Source organism: Prionailurus bengalensis, chromosome A3 (assembly GCF_016509475.1).
Source record: "Prionailurus bengalensis isolate Pbe53 chromosome A3, Fcat_Pben_1.1_paternal_pri, whole genome shotgun sequence".
Classification (NCBI taxonomy): Eukaryota; Metazoa; Chordata; class Mammalia; order Carnivora; family Felidae; genus Prionailurus; species Prionailurus bengalensis.
This window is the reverse complement of record NC_057354.1, coordinates 61999032-62021630: the sequence shown is the minus strand read 5'-3', so window position 1 is coordinate 62021630 and position 22599 is coordinate 61999032. Positions and strand designations below refer to the sequence as shown.

Genomic DNA, 22599 nt, shown 5'->3' with positions numbered 1-22599 from the left:
TTTAGACACAGGAGAAAAACACAGAGTGAGTTCACAAGGATAGAGGCCGACAAAGATCTGAGAAGGAGGAAGAAGTCAGCGGTGCCACGTACTCTACAAGAGATCAAGAAAGACAAGATTAGTGTTATCCAACAAGAAGACCTAAAGTAGGGCAGTTCCAGGGTCGATTAATTCAACACCATAATCAAGGGTGCAAGTTCTTTCCACTTTTCCACTTTCAGACAAATTTTGCTGGCTCTATCCTTAGACTAGCACCCCTAATTGCAACATGGTTCCCATAGTACCCCAGGTATTGCCTGCAGACAATATTCAGCATGGAAGAGAGGTATTTCTTTTTTAAGTCTCTTTTTTAGAGTGGAAAAAAAAAATCTGTTCCCTGAAATCCTTTAGTAACAATCAGTTACTTCCTAACCCACTGAAAATTTACTTTCTGCAGTGAAAACGCACGACTTCACTCTCTTTGTACTAAAACTACTTTCAAGTTTCATAAAAAGAAACTTAGCTCTAAACTGCTGGGCAAATTCTTCCAGTCACATTATCTGCAATCTTGTAGGGTCAAAATTCAAAATTTAGTAACCTCTTTGTTTACATCCATGTGGTGGTTTTGTGGTCTATGAACTGGAGTGGGCTGAACTATAGTCCCCAGAATTCCCTCATACATTTCTGCGTAGGGTGGGTTACACGTGATGCTCTCTCCTGAGAGCTGGAACATGGAAGGGAGGCAGCCGCCATTTTGTAGCATACATATACCTTCTCCCAGTTATTCACTCAAACACCAATGTAGGTGCTGCTGGGAAGGGACTCTGCAGAGATAATTCAAGTCCCTAAGCAGCTGACTTCAAATTAATTAAAAGAGAGATTATGTAGACCTCTTTTAACTAGTTGGAAGCCCTTTCAAAGAGAAGTTAGGCCTTACCTAAGAGACTCCAAATAACAGATGGATCTGCAATTGTTCTGCTTCCTCAGCATCTTCCCTGAGAACCTGCCTGTGGATATCAAGCTTTAAGTTCCTGCCCCTGGGGTTCCAGACTACTCATGATCTTCCATTCCTGACTGCTTGCCCCTGTACACTTTGGGCTTAACCAGTTACCACACTGTATAAACCAATTCCTCATAAAAACTCCACACACATATATACTCACACAGTCATACAAAAACTCTGACTGAACCCTAATATACATGTGTTCACATCTGTCCCCAACTCCTACTTCTACAGATCCACTTGTACCTTCGTGAGAAAAAACAAACTCCATTCAGTGCTCTCAGACTGGACGAAGAGAAGTTTAAAATGGTAGAATGGCTTTCTTTTTTTTTTTTTTTTTCCTTTCCACTATTTTGGGGGTAGCATGTAAATTTGCTGGCTTAGGGAATAGTCTAGTATATCTACTATATTCATTTCCTGTGCTATACCTAGGACCTCATGCTAGGCTTCAAATAATTTTCTTCACTGTATTGCCTGAACCTTGCTTGCACTGGAGTTCACCTGTCCACTCACACACTTTCAATAAACTTCCACACTTTCTCTCAGCTCATGAGATTTCAGTTCCAGGCTCTTAAGGAAATCCCATCTATTCCCTCTCTAGTCACACATTAATTCACTTATTCTTACCAGTTCTTTTTGTGCATGACACCAAATTATTCTCTAGCCTAAATATTAATTGAAAACCTTTATATTCTGCATATCATTTCATTTTACAACTCCATTCTTAGGACTTTCTCCTGAGGATATAGTCATGCTGTATTTAAATCATTAGCTTCAGCACTGATAAGAATTAAACTTAAAACAATATAAAAAAATAAATGAATTTAACAGATCTATCCTTACAATTTAATGTCCTTTAATACCATAAAATAAAGTAACAGATAATTCAATGGAATAAAGAAGAAAATACACTGTATTATGTTTAGAAAGCAGGTTATAAAACAGTTTGTGTTCAGAAAATATGGTTATGTTTTTTGTGACTCGATAAATAAATATAGAGGTATGGAAAAAGGACTTGAACTATAAAAGTTCAATGTTAATGTTTCTGAGGGGCTGAACTGTTGGTAATTTTTTATTTTCTTCTTTCCCTTGGTAAGTATCTTCTAAGTTTACTACAGTGGACGTGCACTGCTAGCATAATAAGCAAAATCCCAGTAAGTTCTGTGTGGTGATTTAATAATCTGTGGCCTAGAACAGGAATTCCTCACTAGCTCTGAAGGATCTGGTATGGACCTTGAGAGGGATGTCTAGAAAATCCCTGAACCTGTGTGCAAGATGCCATTTGTATACAACTGTGTGTCTTTGTGTGAGTTTGGAGAAAGGAAGAGGTTCACAGCTTTCATCTAGTCCTCAAAAAAAGGTTAAAATCACTAGTTCAGAATCCTGTGTGACATTATCTCAATTTCTCCTATTTCAGGGATGGGCCATTATTTAAAGGATCCAGGGAGAGAGAATTTGGAACAGGAATTCCTAATTTCTACTTAGGCATTTTGTACAGCTGAAAATGTCTTTATCTCAAGTGATGTATAAAATTTATAAAACTCTCTAAAAAAACAAATTATATAAAGTGAAAAGGGCTGGATATAACTTTTGACAAGATCTCTCCAGAATAGTTACTGTTAAGTTTTCCAAGTAAGAATACCTGGTGCTTGAGACTAATAGTTTCAGTGTTGGAGGCTGATCTCCTCTCCCTGCCCTCATGCATCACTATAAATACTGCTCATGCCCTAATATCAGAATGTTTCTTCATTAGTCTCTGTTCTGGTCCACTCTAGGATGAGAGAACATACTTAAAGAGAATTTTACTGTAGAGATAAAGCTCACTGTTAGAAAATAATGAACTCTTTTATGAAGATCAAAGTATGTGCCATATTTCTTTAAATCTCTTACATCTGACAGAAGGAGACTGTGGGTGACACATTACTATGAATGGATTAAGGCTCTACTTTATGTTCCTTGCAATCTCGACATTGTACCTAAACCGTTTTTATAAGAAATGATAGTGATGTGTTTCCTATCTAAACACTATGGTCTTTTATTTTTTTAAATGTTTATTATTTATTTTGAAAGAGAGAGAGAGAGAGAGAGAGAGAGAGAGAGAGAGAGAGAGAGAGAGAGAGAGGCAGGCAGAGAGGGAAGGAGCGATAGAATCCCAGGCAGGCTCTGTGCTGTCAGTGCAGAGCCTGATGTGGGCTCTATCTCACGAACTTTGAGATCTTGACCTAAGCAGAAATCAAGAGTTGGGTGTTGAACCAACTGAGCCACCCAGGCCTCCCAGAACATTATGGTCTTTAAATCTAACACCCAGAAGTCAAATCTTTTTTTTTCTAAGTAGGCTCCATACCCAGTGTGGAGCCCAATATGGGGCTTGAACTCATCATCCTGAAATCAAGACCTGAGCTGAGATCAAGAGTCAGATGCTTAAACTGAGCCACCCAGACACCCCAGAAGTCAATTTTGCTTACATAATGACTATTCCAAAATATTGATTCCATCTAGAAATGCCCAAGGAATCACACGAACTTTTCTGTGCACTCCCACCACCCAAATCCATGATCTGTGTCAGAATATAATCTCCTTAGAAGATGGGGGCTGCTATCAGATATCTTGCTATTAATGCTAACTACTCTAACGTGGTTCTACACAAATATAATTAGTGTATTTGATTATTCCAGGTTTGAGATTGGAAATAAATTATTCAAACCTAATGTGTTTACTATAATAAAAAATGACTAATTACAATTTTGACAACACTAAAGAAAATTACAAATTTCATTAACTGAATCAAAAGAGATCTACATACAGTTTCTCTATCACTTACCTTTCAAATTCTTTTTTTCTCCTAACTTACCAGAGTGTCATTAGTCTAGCAGTTATATCACTAAGATACTCTCTTTATCTACTTGCTAAATTAGGTTGGAACCAAATACAGATGAAGACTTGTCTTCTCCCCAGTGTATCTGAGATGCGCAAAACCTGATACCCAGAGGTAGAAGGGAAGCCAGAAATCTGGTTTGAGGAAGCAATTCTGTGGTTGAATCACAACTCTCTGCAGGATTTTCTTTTGTTTGTCCTTTTGGATTACTGATAATATTTATTTGGTGATATATAGAAGTTTGCACTTTAAAAGCACATGCAAACAAATAAATACTGTATCTTTCTATATCCACATGGAAAACTTACATAATAAAAGTGGAGATAAAGTGCTAATCAGAAAAGTAACCTAAAAGTTTCATGCAGCTCCTGAATATAAGATCCTTTGAACCAGGGACTCTATAGGTAGTTATCTTTCAAACTTCAGAAGTTAATACTCATAATAGATACTTGCTTCCCATTTTCAAACCATATTCAACAACACGGTTTCCTTGACGACTTGAGAATGTAACTTTCTCATAGAGACAACATGGGTGAAAAGCAAGACAAATGCATGCATAAAATACAAGTAATAGTTTAATGAGAAACTATGGTCTGAAAATTTTAAACTTACTGTTCATGGAAATCCAGCATTGGTGGCTCAAATCGTATAGGTCTGCAATTACCCCGGTACAGAGATATACTGTAAGTAAAAAGAAAACAGCGTAAGAAATAATTCTTTAAAATATATATCCCCAAACTGAAGTCAGACACTTGAATTCTGTCACAAGAAAGAATACTTTCTAAGTAAGAATACTTGGTGTTTGAGCCTAACAATTTTGGTGTTGTATGCCGACCTCCTCTCCCTGCCTTCAGGTGCCGCCATAAATACTGCTCGTGCCCTAATAATCTCAGAATGGTTCATTAGTCTCCATTCTGGTCCACTCTAGGATGAGAGAACATACTCAAAGACAATTTTACTGTAGAGAGAAAACTCACTGTTAGTTAGAAAATAATGAACTCTTTTATGAAGATCAAAATACATGCCATGTTTCCTTAAATCTCTTATATTTGATGGAAGGAGACTGTCATCTTTAGGAAAAATGGAGTCTAATGTCCTATCAGGATTGTGCATAACTTTTCTTATTAGATGAAATCAAGAAATGTACGTTTTAAAAAATGAAGAAAAGGGAGTATTTGTCCTATTCAAAGGTATGTGAAAGCAGAAAATGCTCAAGTAGATTCAATGTTGAAATTTATTTGGTTGATATAGTTGATACCAACATATCTAAATATGTTCACTTGTATTTTTTGATACCTGCACAATGAACAATAAATAGTCAACACAACTACACATCCTTGGCAGACAATACAGTATACAGACAAAAACCACAATCACATTGTAACAAGAGTGTCAAAGGAACTAAACAAAAATGAATTTGGGGACAAAGTTTTAGGAACTGAAATAGCTTTTTCATTTGAGAGTTCGGAACACATCGATCTATAACATCTTAGCCTAAATATATGAATATCATTTCTAACTTTCCCACTTGATACTAGAACTTCTCACCAAAACAGATTTCTGAACAGCAAACCTCCTAAACATCACCATGACACGCCCTAACAATGATGCAATATAGAAATGACCGGGAGGATGTGGGGATGTCCACATGCCTCTAGTCATCTGTTTAAGCACAGAGAAAGTAAAAAATCCAGGAAGCCACTAACATTTCTAAATAGTGAATGTTTATCTTTCTGTTGTATTTTAAGAAATGATGTTAGAGCAAAACCATTTTGTAAGACTTTATTTCCATTACCATAATTCACAAGAACACAAGCTTCAAATGATACATTAGAAATATATTAGAAATAGACAAGGACATTGAGAATATGTTGCAAATTTAGCTTTAACTCAACTCTGCAAAGATTACATAGTCTGAGTAGTAGAATCAATGTGCTAAAAGTAATGTCTAAAAGAGTTTTTAGCTTGATAATCCCTCTACATATGCTGAACAGAAAAGATGAAAAACACAAATAAGGAGGAAAACAGCAAATTTAAGATTCTACTTTACAAAAAATCTAAGATCCTACTTTGCAAAAATCTAAAGACACTGGAACAAAGAAGGCACAAGTGCCCCCAAGACAGGAGCCACTTGCAGTGAGAGGTAAAGAATCTACTCTCTTTTGATTTCTGCTCTCCTTAGGCATGATATAACAAAGATACTCTCTGGCACCTTTAAATCAAGGGATGCCGACTAGCTCATCAGTTTCAAGGGTGTGAAACTCAAACATACAAAGTCTTAATCCAATCAAGGGGGAAAAGTATAATGCATGAAGCATATGTATATGTCATTAATTTATATATATAAACATTGACTGTATTAGATGCTAGAGATATAAAGAAGATTAAGATACAGTTTTTTTTTTTCTCTCTCACAGAAATGAGAATCTATTCCCCAAGTTGCAAATGGAAGCATCTAAAGTGGTCAGGTAAGATCAAAAACAAAAACAAAAAACATGCACACCCCCACTGACTCAACACAAAGGTAGTGAATGCTTGGGGCTGTCTAGTGGCCAGTGCTATGGGAAGAAGGCAAAGAGCCTGCTCTCATTGCACTAACATCCCAGTAGGGGAGACAAAAGTAGAACCTACAAGGTAATGATGGGACATACAAAGAGACAGACCAAACACGGTAGGAACAGAGAAGGCTTCTGTGAGGAGGGGTGCTGCAGCCAAGACCTGAGTGGTGGAGATCTGGGGGAAGAAAGGAGACATACCTTGGCATGTTGAGGAACAGAGGGCCGAAGTGGCCAGAGTGACGGGAAGGAGGGGGTGGAAGAAGGAGCTGAGATCAGAGAAGTACAAAGGCCACGTCTCCTTTCAGGAGCCTGCATTTTATTCTAAGTGTAACAAAAAGCCTCTGTAGTGTTTTCATCAAGGGAGTGACGTGATCTGACACATCTGACAAGGTTAATTCTAGATGCTGTATGCTGTAGGAGCCCCAGAGTGACAGCAAGGGAGTCTCGCAGTAGTCCAGACAAGAGGGGATGATGGTAGCAGTGGTCTGTGGGAGTGCAAGGCAGTGTGGCGAGAAATGGCTCTTCTTTGAATGTATTTGGAAGGTAAAGGCAATAGGTCATGCTGATGGATTGGTTTTGGAACGTGAGAGAAAGGAGAGAAATCAAGAATGACTTAATTCTAAAATTTTGGCCTGAGAAACCAGATATGTAGTCATGACATAGGAGGTGTGGGTAAGAAGTGAGGAAGGATAGACAGTTTAGACATTCAAGAGTACTTATGGTTTTAGACATTTAAATTTGAGATGTCTTATCTAAATGAGATGTTAAGTAGGCTGCTGGATATATATGGTTATTACTTCCCATAAAAAAGTTACTGACTTAAAAAAAAAAGTTAATGACTTTTTTTTACATTTTTATTTTTTAAAGTTACTGATTTTTGTTACCCAAGTCACTTTGGCAAGTTGATTCTAATAGTTTGTCTATAGATTCCCTTAGATTTTCCTGTCAATACCTGTGCTGCCAAAATGATCACTATCTTTGATTACCTCTGTAGACAAATCATCTGCAAGCAATGGCAATTCTATTTCTTCCTTTTAAATCCTTAGAACTTGTTTCCATTTTTTAAAAATTTATTAAAAAGTTTTTTTTAATGTTTTATTGTTTGAGAGACAGAGAGAGACAGGGCGCAAGTGAGGGAGGGACTGAGAAAGAGGAAGACCCAGAATCCGAAGCAGGCTCTAGGCTCTGAGCTGTCAGCACAGAGCCTGATGCAAGGCTTGAACCCACAAATGTGAGATCATGACCTGAGCCGAAGTCAGATGTTTATCTGACTGAGCCAGCCGGGTGCCCCTTGTTTTCATTTTTTATGCTTTAAGTGGGCTAAGACCTCCCAAAAAGTGCTCCACAGAAGTGGTGTCTGACATTTGTTATTTACAGATTTCTCACAAAATATGAGACGGGAAAAATACATAAAGATGATTCCCTCATAAACAAACATGTATTTTCAAACCAATAGCAGATTTATGTCTAAGAAACAGTTTAATATTTGAGTGGGTACAACACAAGTTGTCACAGGTATAATCTTATTTAAAAAAACCCCAAAATTCAATGACATAGCTGACAGAGATGTTTGCTACTATGCTTATTTCAAAAAATTTCTTTTAGGGGCGCCTGGGTGGCTCAGTCGGTTGAGTGTCCGACTTCGGCTCAGGTCATGATCTTGCAGTCTGTGAGTTTGAGCCCCAGGTCGGGCTCTGTGCTGACAGCTCAGAGCCTGGAGCCTGCTTCCGATTCTGTGTCTCCCTCTCTCTCTACCCCTCCCCTGCTCGTCCTCTGTCTCTCTCTGTCAAAAAAATAAAAAAAATAATAAAATTATTTTTAATGTTTGTTTATTTTTGAGACAGAGGGAGACAGAGTGCGAGTGGGGGACGGGCAGAGAGAGAGGGAGATACAGAATCTGAAACAGGCTCCAGGCTCTGAGCTGTCAGCACAGAGCGCAATGCAGGGTCGAACCCACGAACCGTGAGATCATGACCTGAGCTGAAGTTGGACACTTAACCAAGCCACCCAGGCGTCCCACTACTACGCTTATTTTAAAAGGGCATGACAGGGGCGCCTGGGTGGCTCAGTCGGTTGAGTGTCCGACTTCGGCTCAGGTCATGATCTCACGGTCCGTGAGTTCGAGCCCCGCGTCGGGCTCTGTGCTGACCGCCTGGAGCCTGTTTCAGATTCTGTGTCGCCCTCTCTCTCTGATCCTCCCCTGTTCATGCTCTGTCTCTCTCTGTCTCAAAAATAAATAAACGTTAAAAAAAAAATTAAAAAAAAAAAGGGCATGACATTGTTTAGCGTTTTATTAACAGAAAGCAAATGTTTGCAAGTCTTTAATGTTGAAAAATAAATTGGGGCAAAGGCAATGTAAAAAATGGTATTCTTTGCCAATTTCAAAGAAACAGACTGAGTGAGACATTATAATAGAATATTGGATGATTTTATGCTTCCTACAGTGATTGTATTTGTTCTCAAAGTCTCAAATATTGTTATTCCTTTTATTATTTATTTGGGGATAAGGAGATGCATAAGGACTATTTTCTGACTTCAAGCAAGGGAACAACTGAGAAGATACAAAAAATCTTTCTTGTGAGACATGGTCTATGTTGCTTGGTGGACTGTGAGGTCCAAGTTAAGCAGGTAGCTCCCAAATGAAGCAAATAAAGCCTTCTTGGAGCTTTGGGAATTTGTTTAAACCAGGAAATTTAAAATGTTTTCCTAAAGGCAACTAGTACCTAAACAAAAGGTACTCTTTGGCCCAGTACTTCTTAAAGAATGCTCTGTGGTCTACCTGTATCTTTCTTAATCATCTAGAACGCTTGTAGAAATGCAGATTCCAGAGCCCCACCTCCAGAATGTGATTCCTTAAGTCTAGAAAAAACCCAGAAACCAGTTATATTCTCACATTTGGTTACTACTCTTTTGCATCTTGATCCACAATAAGTACTGCAAGCAGAAATAAGAGGGGAAAAGTACCTTAACATATAAAATTTTCAAAGTCATCAACAGTTTAAAGTAGTTTCAAATATGATTCTTATTAGAGACAGCTGAAAAACAGTGACTTAAAATAAACCACATAATTATAAATTTTTAGCTTAAATTTTCATTTCTCTAAAGACTAATAATGTTGAATATCATTTCATTTATTTATTGTTCAATTAGATATCTTCCTTTGTAAAGTGTCTATTCAAAGTTTTTTTAACAGGGGTGTTTGTCTTACTGAGTTATAAGAGGTCTTCACATATTCTAGATACATGCCCTTTGTCAAATATGTGTACTGTGAATATCTTTTCCCTGTTCCTCCTTTTCTTATTATAAATGTTGTCTTTTGGGGAGTGATGTCACTGAGACAGTGACTCAAGTTGTTGCTAACTGTAGCACCCTTCACAGGAAGGCCAACCTGCAGCTATCCATGGACACGACACTTATTGTGAAAATCCCAGAACACAGCAGTGAGGTTGAAGAACCCTCCTGGACCACAGAGACTGAAAACGACTACATTAGAAAGGTAAGAGGAATGGCTACACTCTGACCACATCACCTCTCCAAGGCAGGGACGGAACCACACTAAGAGAGTACCCTGGGCCTACAGTTTTTCCAGTGGGAAAGATATAGACCAAGGTGGATGTCCAGCTTCCTCAGTGTTATGGGTTGCTTCCCAGAAGGCCCACTTGGGTCTTGTCACAAGGGGACCACTGGGGGAATCTGCAGGGGTGAACCTGTGGGTCTTGACCACTGGAGATCAGATTGGGATGCAAGGGAGGGAAGGATGTACAGCAACCAGTGCTTGGATCTTGACAGACCACACTCCTCCTAGCAATGACACCCAAGTGGAGATTCTAGGCAGTGGCTATGCCCAACTGCAAAGTCAAGCCACCGGCCCGTCTGGCCAGGGAGCTTGGTGGACAATTCCACATGATTTAGATCCCTATCCAATGAGCCACACCTGCCACAAGCCTGTTCTATAGCCCAACCTGGGCTGGGAAGCAAATTAAAAGATCTGTTTAGGGTTGAATATGACTCCACCCCACCCAACCAGGAAGCCTAACCAGAACATCTAGGAAGCTGCATAGCTTAACCTGCAGCCCTGCTTAAAAGGACAGTTGAGCAGAGAACCCAGCCAGTGGCTTAGCTCATGTGCAGAGCTGAGGTGGTGGCCCCATCTGGCCAGAGAGCTTGGTGGGCAGCTTGCTAGATTCAGGTCCCCAGCCATCAAATCATAATGGCTAGGGAGCCTGTTTTAGGGCCCCATACAGGCAGGGAAACAAATTCATAGTCCTGCCTAACTGCTGAGTATAGCACCCAGTCCTGCCCAACCAAGAAACATGGGCAGAGAATCCAAGCACTGTGGAGGCCATGTTCTAGCTGTGCATGGACAGGGAACTAAGTCAGCAGTCCTATCTAACCATTCCCAGCCAGTGCCCCTGCTGACATCAGAGCTCAGTAAGTGTCCTTGGCCAAATAGCGACCTGGATAGTAAATCCCACTTGTTCAAGAAACTTTCAGCTGGCTCATTAAGAACCCCAAGTTAAGCTGATTAAAGAACTGTCTCTGTAAGAACACACAGGTAACTAAATAGAATTGGAAAAAAAAATGCCTGAATGAAATGAGAAGTTCAACAAAGAAACAAACTATAAAAAAACAACAACCAAACAGAAATCCTAAAGATAAAGAATATAATAATTGGACTGAAGAATTCAACAGAGAGCTTCAGCAACAGATCTGACCATCAGAAGAAAGAATCAATGAACTGAAAGGTAATTTTGAATTATCCAAGAAGAGGAGCAAAAAGAAAACAGAATGGGGGGGCACCTGGGTGGCTCAGTAAGGTGAGTGTCTGACACTTGGTTTCAGCTCAGGTCATACAATATATGTGTTAATCAACTGTTTATGTTATCAATAAGCCTTCTGGTCAACATTAGGCTATCTGTAGTTACGTTATTGGAAAGTCAAAAATTATAAGTGGATTCTCAACTGGACAGGGGGTTGGTGCTCCTAATTCCCACACACTTTTCAGTGTATGGGTTTTAAAGTCTGGTGTTTTTTTGTTTTTTGGGTTTTTTTTTTTTTTTTTTTGTAAATTCATCCTGAAGTATGTAACATGTTTTGAGGCTACTGTAAATGGCATTTTTATATAACATTTTACTTTTGCACTTAGAATATAGAAAAGTACTATATATCCTTCAATCTTGTTAAATTAACTTATTCTCAAAGCTTTTTGGGTATATTCTTTAGGATCTTCTATGGACACAATCATATTATTTGTAGACAAACACATTTCTCCCTTTCCAGATGATGCCTCTTATTTCTATTTTTTGCCTTAATGTACTGACTAGCACATCCAGTACAATACTGGAGAGAAATAAAAGCGGACATCCTTGTCTTGTTCTCAATAGAAAGAAAGCACTGAATCTTTTACCATAAGAATCATGTTAACTGTTGTTTTTCCACAGATGGTCTTTATCAGACCAAGGAAATTCTAGTCTGCTCAGTGCTTTTAATTATGAATAGATGTTGAATTCTGTCATAGGCTTTAATTTCAATTTTAAAATTTTCCCAAATTGTTAGTGATTTCTATTTTAATTCTGCTGTGTTAAAGAACATAATCTGCAATTGCTGGGTGAAGTGTTCAATAAATATCTATGAAGAAAAATACCTACAAGGTTAAGCTGGTTGATAGTGTTGTTCAAGTCTTTTATACCTTTACTGATTTTCTGTTTATTTTATTGACAGCTGAATTTTGAAATCTCCAACTATAATTGTGAATTTGCCTTCATTTCTGTTTTTTTTTTCATTTACTTGGAACAAATATTTGGAACAAAAAACATTTATGTTTTCTTCATGTATTTGGAAACTCTGATATTTAGAATTATACAGACTTGGGATGATACATTATCTCTTCTGTAATAATAAAATGTGTTTCTTTATCTCTAATAATATTTCCTGTACTAAAGTCTAACTTCTCTGATAGTGTTATTCCCTATTCCATCTTTTTACTTTTTGTGTTTTTATACTTAAAGTTCATTTCTTCAGGGGTGCCTGGGTGGCTCAGTTGGTTAAGCATCTGACTTCAGCTCGGATCATGATCTGTGGTCTACTGAGTTTGAGCCCTACTGTCAAGTCCTGTGCTGATAGCTCAGAGCCTGAAGCCTGCTTCAGATTCTGTCTCTCTGTCTCTGTCTCTGTCTCTGTCTCTCTCTTTCTCTGTCCCTCCCCCACTCACACTCTCTCAAAAATGAATAAATGTTAAAAAAAAAAGTGCTTTTCTTCAAAATCACATCTCCATGACCAAAAGGAAGGTAATATTTGCAACACAGGATTACTATCCTTAATAAAAAACTGTTTAAATGGCAGAAATAAAGATCAAAGGTCCTATAGAAAAGGAGGTAGAATAAAAATGAACAGACAGTATCAAAAGATAAATATAAGCATAGTATAAAAGACATATACAACCTCACTCATAACTAGAGAAAGACAAGCTAAAACTACATGACAACAGAATTTCTCACCTATCAGAATGACAAAAATTAAAAAGTATTCCCCTTTTCTGTAGGAAAAGCCGTAGGAATATAGTGACTCTAATTTACTGATGAGGGGTACGCCAACTGGCACAGCTCTTTTGAAAGAGAATTTGACAACACTAACAAACCTATATATGACTCACCAATCCCATGTCTAGGAATTTACCCTAACCATGCTCCTTCAACAATACAAATTACATATGCACTTATCTTTTGACTCAGAAATCCTAACAGTAGGAATCTATTCTGCAGATAACTTTCAAAAATGTGAAAATCCATATACACAAGGCTATTCTTTGAAGCAGTTTGCAACTGCAAAATACTAGAAGCAAATTGCTCGTATATAATCCACATCCACTTAATATAGTATGTTGCAGTCTATAAAAATAATGAGAAAGGTCTCTAAAGGATAGATTTTTTTTTTCCTGAAATTTATTGACAAATTGGTTTCCATACAACACCCAGTGCTCATCCCAAAAGGTGCCCTCCTCAATACCCATCACCCACCCTCTCCTCCCTCCCACCCCCCATCAACCCTCAGTTTGTTCTCAGTTTTTAACAGTCTCTTATGCTTTGGCTCTCTCCCATTCTAACCTCTTTTTTTTTTTTTTTTTCTAAAGGATAGATTTTTAAGTAAATAAAACAAAACATTAAAAAGTCTATACCATGCTTCCTTTTGTGGAGAAAGAAACATATTAAAAACATTCACATTTGACATTTTTGTATCATTCTGACTTTTTGAATCCTATTGTTTCACATATTTAAAATGAGTGCACTTGTAAGATGGAGGTAAAAAAATCTCAAATGGAATATAGACAGAAACCAAAGAACCAAACTTTCTTTTGAATGAACAGACCTGCAATGTAGATGATGATGGAAGAGGGCAGTGGAGAGGATGAAGAGAAAGGTAAAGAACATAACACACGTAAATTCTGAATATAGTATTTTTGACCATATACATTCAAACTAAAAATAAATTCTAAACACTGTACTTCAACTAGTAGGTTTGTTTTTCATGGTGGTATGAGTTAACCAATTTGAAATGAATTTGTTTGTATTCTAGGATTGAGAAATCAGGTATAAATTCTGTGGATAACTGGAGCCAGGTTTCTCATAGCTGGAGAAGACACAAAAAAATATACAGAAAATATACAGAAAAAAGGGACAGAAGGAACACTGTGGTGGTGTGTTAAAAATGGAGTTATTGGTAACAACTCATGGTTTTGAATATACATAGATATAGAAAGAGATGTGTGTGTTTGTGCACACACACATACAGAAACATTCCTAACTCTCACTAACAAGACCTAGAGACAACGACACCCCAGCAGCAATGAGTACACATAGCACACAGATCTTAGTTTGTAAATATCCTTCACTAAAATGAAGCAGAAGTCTCTGAATAAATAGGATATTCCAGGGCTTGGGCAGGAAAATTATGAGGTAAGCCTAGAACATCTTGATGTTTCAGAAAGTAAGGAAGTGTTCAATGAAAGGGGACATGTGAAAAGCATACAGAACAGACCCAAACATATATGGTCCATTGATTTTTAGTGACTGTGCTAAGGTAATTCAATGAGGAAAAGATAGTCTTTGCAAAAAATGGTGGTGAAATAACTGGATACATACACCTGCAAAAATGAAGTTTGACCTTTACATCTTCCTTGCACTAGAATGTCAACTAATAAACACAGAAAGAATGATAAAGTTAAAAAAAAAATCACCAGAGCAGTAATTTCCAGGCAAGAATCACCAGTGAATGCTGTAACTAGTAAGAGTTTGATGCCAAACAGCATATTTACATGGTCTCAAGGTACTTTTTGGAGAGGTATTTATAAATTACAAAAGAAAAATCGAACAAAGAGACACCATGTACCTGCTGATAATCAGACGGACTGGGCAGGACACAAATTTAAGTGATATTCCTGCCAAAAACACATAATCTGAAATGAAACATGAGAAAACCCAAACTAGGATGGTGGCCACTACTTATAAAATGGCCACTACTTAAAAAAAAATGTCAAGGACATAAAGAGACAAATCAATTGTTGCACATTAAAGTTGAGACTAAATAGACATGAAAATTAAATATGACCGATACGGACTTGAGGCTTGGACCAAAATTTATCTTCTTTTTAAAATAAAAATTGTCCCAATAATGGGACAACTGACAAAGTCTACAGATTAAAAAATACTATGTGTGTTAGTGTTAATATACTGATTTTGATATGTATACTTTGGTTTTATAAAATAATATCCCTCTTTATAAGAACTATACACTGAAGTTTTTAGGAGTAAAGGAGCAACATCTATAGCTGATTCTCAGAAAATTTAAAAAAATGCTTACATATACATTATATGTATATATAGGACAAACAGGGGAAGGGAAGGAAGAAAAAGGAAGGAGAGAAGAGGTAGAGAGGCAGATTGTGAATGATAAGGCATATGTAAAATATTAAATAAAGTGGGAATCTAGGTCAAGGGTATATAGGAATCCTTTGTACTATTTTTGCATCTTTTCCCTAAACTAAAATTACTGCTGGGGTACCTGGGGTGGCTCAGTCAGTTAAGCATCTGACTCCTGATTTTGGCTCAGGTCATGATCTCACAGTTCATGGAATGGAGCCCCACACTGGACTCTGTGCTGACAGCATGGAGCTTGCTTGGGATTCTCTCTTTCCCTCTCTCTCTGCCCCTCCCCACCTCAAAATAAATAAACTAAAAAATGTTTAAAAAATAACTAAAATCACCGCAAAACAAAAGGTAAAAAACTAAATATAATTTGAAAAATAAAGTACGTTTTTTAGAGATGGCATATACTTGGATCTTTATTTTTTAATAGAGTCTGAAAACTGGTATTGAAACCATTCACATTTATTATAATTTTTGATATACTTGATTTAAGGCTACCATCTTGCTATTTGTTTTCAATTTTGTCCATTTGCTTTTTATTCTTTTTGTCTTCTTCATCTGCCTTCTTTTAGATCAAGTATTCTTTTAGTATTCCACTCTGTCTCCATGACTGCTTTATTAGCTAGATCTCTTTGGGTTGTTTTTCTTTTCAAATGATTTTAATATATCTTCTAGTATTTGTTTCATCTTATCACAGTCTAACTCCAAATAATATTATACTACTTTACATATATGTAAGAGCTTTACAACTCAATTACCCCTCCCTTGCCCTTTGTACTGTCATCATACGTGTAACATATACAAGTTATCAATCCCATAAAACACTGTAATTACTTTTGTTTTTAAAAGTCAGTTATCTCAAAACCATCTTTAATGAGAAAAAATGTCTTTTATATTTATCCACATATTTTCACCTTTTTGGTGATCTTCATTATTGTGCTTAGAGCTGTGTTTTCACCTGTAACGGTTACTACCTTCAGAATGTAAAGAACTTCCCTAACACTTCTTATAGTGACAGTCTGCTGGCTGCACATGTTCTCAGCTTTTGTCTGGAAATGTATTTGTGGAGGATAATTCTGCTGGATATAATATCTTGGGGGTTGACAATTTTTTCTTTTGATATTTTTAAGATGTCATTTTGTTGATTTGGGGTTTGTACTGTCTTTGATGACAAGGCACCAGTCATTCTTCTCTTTAGTATCCCTACATGTGATTTATTTATTCCTGGCTGCCTTTCAATTTATCATTGGCTTTCAGCAATATGAATACTATGCGACTTGGTGTGGTTTTCTTTGTTACTTTTGCATTGGGTTTACTGAAGTTCTTCAACAGCCTTCCCCGCCCCCCATTCCTTGGAACTCAACTATATGTGTGTTAAATTGCTTGCCATGGTATCACAGGTCACCAGGGGTTTGTTTATTCTTTTTCCAGTAATTTTTTCTTCCTGTGCTTCAGTTTGGGTTGTTTCCATCACTATGTCTTCAATTTCACTTTTTCTTTTTTTAATGTCATCTATGTTGCTGTAAGTGAAATTTTCTACTTCAGAAACTATTTTTCAGCTCCAGAGGTTCCATTTATTTTTTCATAATGTCCATTTTTCCTTATTCTCATGTTTTCCTTTAAATCACTGAACACGTATAATAGATGTACTAAATTCCCTGTATGCTACTTCCATCATCTCTGTCATTTCTAGGTCTGTTTCTATTTTTTTTTGGGTCATTTTATTGGTTTTCAACATCTTCAATAATCTTTAATAATGTACTGGATTCTATTACATTATTACTATTTTAAGTTACTTTCATTTACACATGAATTTCAGAATTGGTTAGATTATAGGCAATCTCTACTGTGGGGATTTTGATCGGGATTGCATTGAAATATATAGATCAATTTGGGGAGAACTGACACCTTAATATTGAGTTTTCTTATCCATGAAGACAGTATTCTCTCTCCACTTATTTGTAGGTTTTCTTTAATTACTCTCAGTTAAGGTCAGAGTACAGGTCTTGCACATCTTTGGTCAGACTGATCCCTAGGCTCACTGGCTGCTAAATCTACCCAGAATAGTCCTTTGCCTAGGAAGCTGGGGCACAGGAGGCCTGTCACTCAGCTGCTGAGCAAAATGAAAATGCTCTCCCAGGACACAGGGCTGTGTAGGAAAAAGGGGCTGCTCTTTTCACCAGCTGCCCATTCTGATCATCCTTATTTGTGGGAATGGGGTAGAGGAGAGACAAACTTCACCTGATTACCACCAGCCACTCAAAATAAGCCTCTATAGCATGAAGCTTATGGAAAATGAGATCTGCCAGTGCTCGCTGGCGGCCAAATCCAACTGGAATAACTGTTCCATCCCAGTGAGCTGGGAGAGATGGGGAACATCCATTTGTCTGCTGAGCCCACTGAAATAGTTCTTAGCAAGGCAGAGCTGCAGGGTGATGGGTGCAGTCTCTAGCTTAAATACTATGGCTTCCCACTGCTCTCACCAAGTTTATATAGATTTTGTTGAATAAATATTTCTCAATTCATTGTAAGTCCTTTGATCAATCTCCAGATATTCTGTTTTTGCAGATTTTAATCATCTTAAGAAATGCTTCTTATGGGGAGAAGTCCCCAAGCTGCTCACACCACCATTCCAGAAATCTCAATTCTGTCACACTTGTATTTAAGGTGAGAGTAATATGATACTTTTAAAAAATAAGTGAAGTAAATTGGCCTACTCAAAGGAGCTTACCAACATCTGCAAATGCAAGATGCATTTAATGCAAAGCGAACCATACCTTTACTTAAGCTCACTTCTGATACGCTGACTTCCTATTATCAATTTACTACAGTCTTTAAGATTTATGCAAGGTAGTACTTTTTTTTTTTTTTGCATATATGTCACTTCATGTGCAGCTAAAAGCTCCAGAGTTAGAAAATAAAAGTACAAACCCAAATGAAATCTTAAAAAACAGCTTAAGGACATTCCCTTTAGCTTTTTCAAAAAATTTAAAAATTTAAAACTGCAAGTGTTAGCAGACTTTATCTGCCATTGAGATATTACCAAGTTTGGGATCTAACTACAATTTTCTAGGGCTTATCATTAACTGTAGGCAACCAAAACAGTTGTACCCAGTAATAAGCAAATTATACAGTCATTAAAGAATCCCAACAACCCTTAATTTGGAAAATATTTCCCAGCCCAATATTTTGGCTTAATTCCCAGAGATACCAGAAAACATAAAGATTAGAAGACTCTGGTTCTTCTTATGAACATTAAGTGCGCACACGCGTGCGCGCACACACACACACATACACACACACATATCCTTCTTACTAAGTTGTATATACTAACATTTTTTAGCTCTGATAACAATATTAACACTAGTGTTGCCCCAATGCAAGACTTCTGTACTAACTGTTCCTGTGTCTGAAATGCTCTTCCCTAAGACTTTCACCAGGTAAGCTTAAACATCATTTCAGAGAAACCTTCCTCAACATCCAAAGTTAAGAAGCAATGGAGTCCTGCCTATTCCAAATAAACTCTAGGTGAGTTTATTTATTTAGTGACTTACTGTCTGTTTCCCCATTGGAACACATGCTCTATACCAGCGCAGGAGTCTTGGACTATCTTGCCCATCCAGCACTATAGCAGATTTAAAATACGTGCAAAGATTCCCTGATAACTCCCCTGGCCTTAGAGGTGACCTCTTATGAATGGAATATGGCAGAAGTGATAGTGTGACTCCAAGACTCAATTACAAAAGACACTGTGGCTTCCTCCTTGTTTCTCTTGCATCACCTGTTCTGGGGTCACCAGCTGTCATGATGCAGCAACACTTAAGCAAGCCTATGGAGGGTTCGACACGGTGAAGAACTAAGGCCTCCTGCCAACAGCCAGCAAAAACTAAGGCCTTTTGCAAGAGTTCTATGAATGAACCATCCTGAAGAGGATGTAGCACTCCCAGGCCTTCAGATGACTTACAGCTTTGGTTGATACTTTGATTGCCATGTCAGGAAGGATCCTGAGCCACAACTACTTTGCTAAGGTGCTCCAAAATTCTTCACTCCCAGAAGCAAAAAGATAAATCATGTCTGCTGTTTGAAGCTGCCAGGTTTGGGGGTAGTTTATTATATTACACGGCCATAGATAACAGATACAATTACCGAGTCACCAGTTCTTATAACAAAGCCTAGCATACGCAAGGATCCCAGCAAATGTTTGCTGAATGACTGAGCAAATTATCAAATATCCACAACTTGTATTCATATAACATTTTAAAGTTTATAAACTACTGTTACCCAAGCAAATATTTTCATTTGATCCTCACAACAAATAATGCATAACCTTATATCATATATATATCAGGCAAAGAAAGAATCTTCCCCAGTTTACAAATGAAAGTCATGCTCAGAGCAGTTAGACAGTTGTTTTCAAGGTCACACAGCTGGTAAACAGAGAACTCAGGACTTCTGATGCCTAATCTTCCACCACAGGGCTCCACAATCCTAGGAAAAGTCATCCATAAAGGATGGCATTGTGTCGCAAAATATTAAATCATTACTGGTACTCGTTATAATATTGTGGTGTTCAACTCAAATAAACACTGATGGAACACTATATGCACATTCTCTACCATCGTATCATAAAGGCAGCACATGCTTTAAACAAAGTATTATTATGTAATTGATAACTGTATTAAAACAAATTAGAAAGCATGAGCTGGAACATAGGAGAGGAATAGAAAAAAAGAGTATTCTGGAAAATTCTGTTTTCCGTGGTTTTACTTCCCACAATCCTGAGGTCGTGAAAGCAGTAGTTCATTCCCCTGCAGTGTCCTGAAAGCCCTTGGAGCCAAGCCTGCCCCCCAAAACTAATGCAGATGATAATGGTGTGTGGTGAGGGAGAGGAGGGAGAAGAAGAGGCAGGAGAGGAAGAAATGGTGGCCAGAGGCTAGCATTTACTGTTGTACTGCCATACAATGCACTAGCTATAGAATCATTTGATTAGCTGATCTTTTCATGATACAAATTTCCCTGGGGCAGGTTAAATTCCACTTACAGAATGAGAGTTTTGACTCAAGAGATCATGTACAAGCAATGTGGGAAAGGATGGGGCTGAATCTACTGGCTTACTGAAAAAGCCAGAGAGAAGGTAGCATGTGGATTGTAAAACTGGGGAAGAGAAAAAGTGAGAAATTGATGCAGAAATGACTACAGAAGGTCAAAAGACAAAGGGTCCCTCCCTCCCAGCAATCTCTAAAGCTCAGTGGACACTGACCATGTCCCTGAGGAGAGAATGGTGGACGTGGCACACTCCAGAGATGGAGACAAGACTCTGGAGTCAGAAGCTATGACCTCAGCTATGACCTGGGCCTGATGATGCAAGTGAGGCACATGCGTGTACCTTATGTACATTGATCCCTGCAATTAAACCCATTATAAACATCCTTCTCAAGAGTGCTGCTTTCTTCCACAAAGTAGGCTGTGTTTTGTCACTTCAACACCTATGCTTTATGACCTCATCAGAACGGGTGTCTTCAGTGCCCTTCAAAGATGCCTGCAGGCAGGGGCTGTGTGCATAGTCCCTGCACTGAGCAGATACTTTCAGAAACTCCCAGGAATGAATACTGGCTAAAAAAGAAAATCCAGGGAATACTGAAGGATTCCATACTTGCTATGCAAAGAGAGTGAATGCAACATGGGGCTGGCAAGATGATGAATTTTAATGAAACTCTGCCACTTTACCCATCAGCATATCCTTCGGTTCTAAGGGTCTCAGCTTCCTCGTCTGTTAAACGAGGGGCTCAAGAAGACCATCTAATAGGGTCTTCTGTACTTAGAATACTTAATCATATGATAACTTTCATTTTACTCAAGTTTTCAAACCCAAATGCTGGCACTTTTATAGAATAGTTTGTTTTTAAACTGAAAACAAATCACAATTTCTGTTGTTCTACAACTACACATTTTATTTACAACGTCTGTTCTACAACTGCACAATTTTGTATTTTCATTCACATTTTATTTTACATATGCATGTTCATTAAAGTTATTCTTACTTAGAGAGAGCTCTGGCAGTGTTTAATTTGTGCAGCACTAAGTCACATATTTTAAAAAATGGCTAAATCCCTTCAATGTGGAAGCTATGTTCTAATCATCACATGCCTGGTATGTATGGAGACTGTACTTGCTTTTCCATGTCACAAATGTTTTAAAATGACTTATTAAGCGTGATTCATAAACCCTGTTCTTTAGTTTAGTTTTTAGTTAGTTGATATGAGGCTCAAAATATAAATTTAGACCTGTATGTTGTTATGGACTGAATTGGTATCCCCCACCCCAATTCATATGCTGAAGCCCTAACCTCCAATATGAAAATCTTGAGAGGTATTTCGTTTAGAGAAGGCCACAAAAGTGAGGCCCTCATGATGGCATTAGTGCCTTCAAAACAAATGACACCAGAGAGCCTGCTTCCATTCTCTCTCTTTGCCATCTGAGGATAAAGGGAGACAGTAGCCATCTTGTAAGCCAAGAATAGAGTCCTCACTAGGGAACCAAATCTGCTGGCATCTTAATCTTGGACTTCCAGGCCTCCAAAACTGTGAGAAATAAAAGTTGTTTAAGCCACTCAGTCTATGTGGTATTTTGTTACAGCAGTCTGAACTAAAACATATGTTTAGTACCTAATCCAGTTTCAAACCCATAGGGTATGCATACCAGTTTGAATCAAGTGTTTATCCAGTTCATGATCTTGGTCAAAACAAAAGTGTGACAGTTTTAAAACATGTCTGCAAATCATCTGATATTCCTGCTATAGATAAGTGGGGGGTCATTCCCCTCACCTTATCCCTCACCCCCATGTCTCTCCACTTCCGCCATGTCTTGAATCAAGAACCACCTAAATGACTGAACAACAGCATCTGACAGAGATAACACTATGACTTCAGAAGGCAGGTTGAAAAAACAAAAGTGGGTTCTCTGTGAGATGTTCTCTTTTGAAATCCAGTTATAATCCTGTGAGGGAGCCCAAACAAGCCTTTGTGAAAACACCAGGCAGAAGGGCCCACATGTAGGCATTCTGGGTGACAGCCCAGCTGAGGTCCCAGGTAACAAGCTAGCATCATTATGCAAGTGAACAGGCCTCTATCTCTGGAGTCTCCCCAGCAGAGGCCCCAGTCATCATGGAGCAGAGACAAGCTATCTTTTCTGTGTTCTTTCTGTCTCAACTTTTTACAGAGTCTGACAGCATAATAATATGATTGCTTTACGCTAGTAAGTTTG

General features: G+C 37.9%; 1 protein-coding gene across 1 annotated transcript in view; it reads right to left on the bottom strand.

Moving 5' to 3' along the window:
• The window catches only part of TMEM131 (transmembrane protein 131), a 237800-nt gene that overhangs the window by 121112 nt on the left and 94089 nt on the right, over positions 1–22599 (bottom strand). Inside the window, 1 exon segment of the mRNA XM_043603229.1 lies at positions 4470–4538. Coding sequence (XP_043459164.1) covers positions 4470–4538 — 69 coding nt within the window.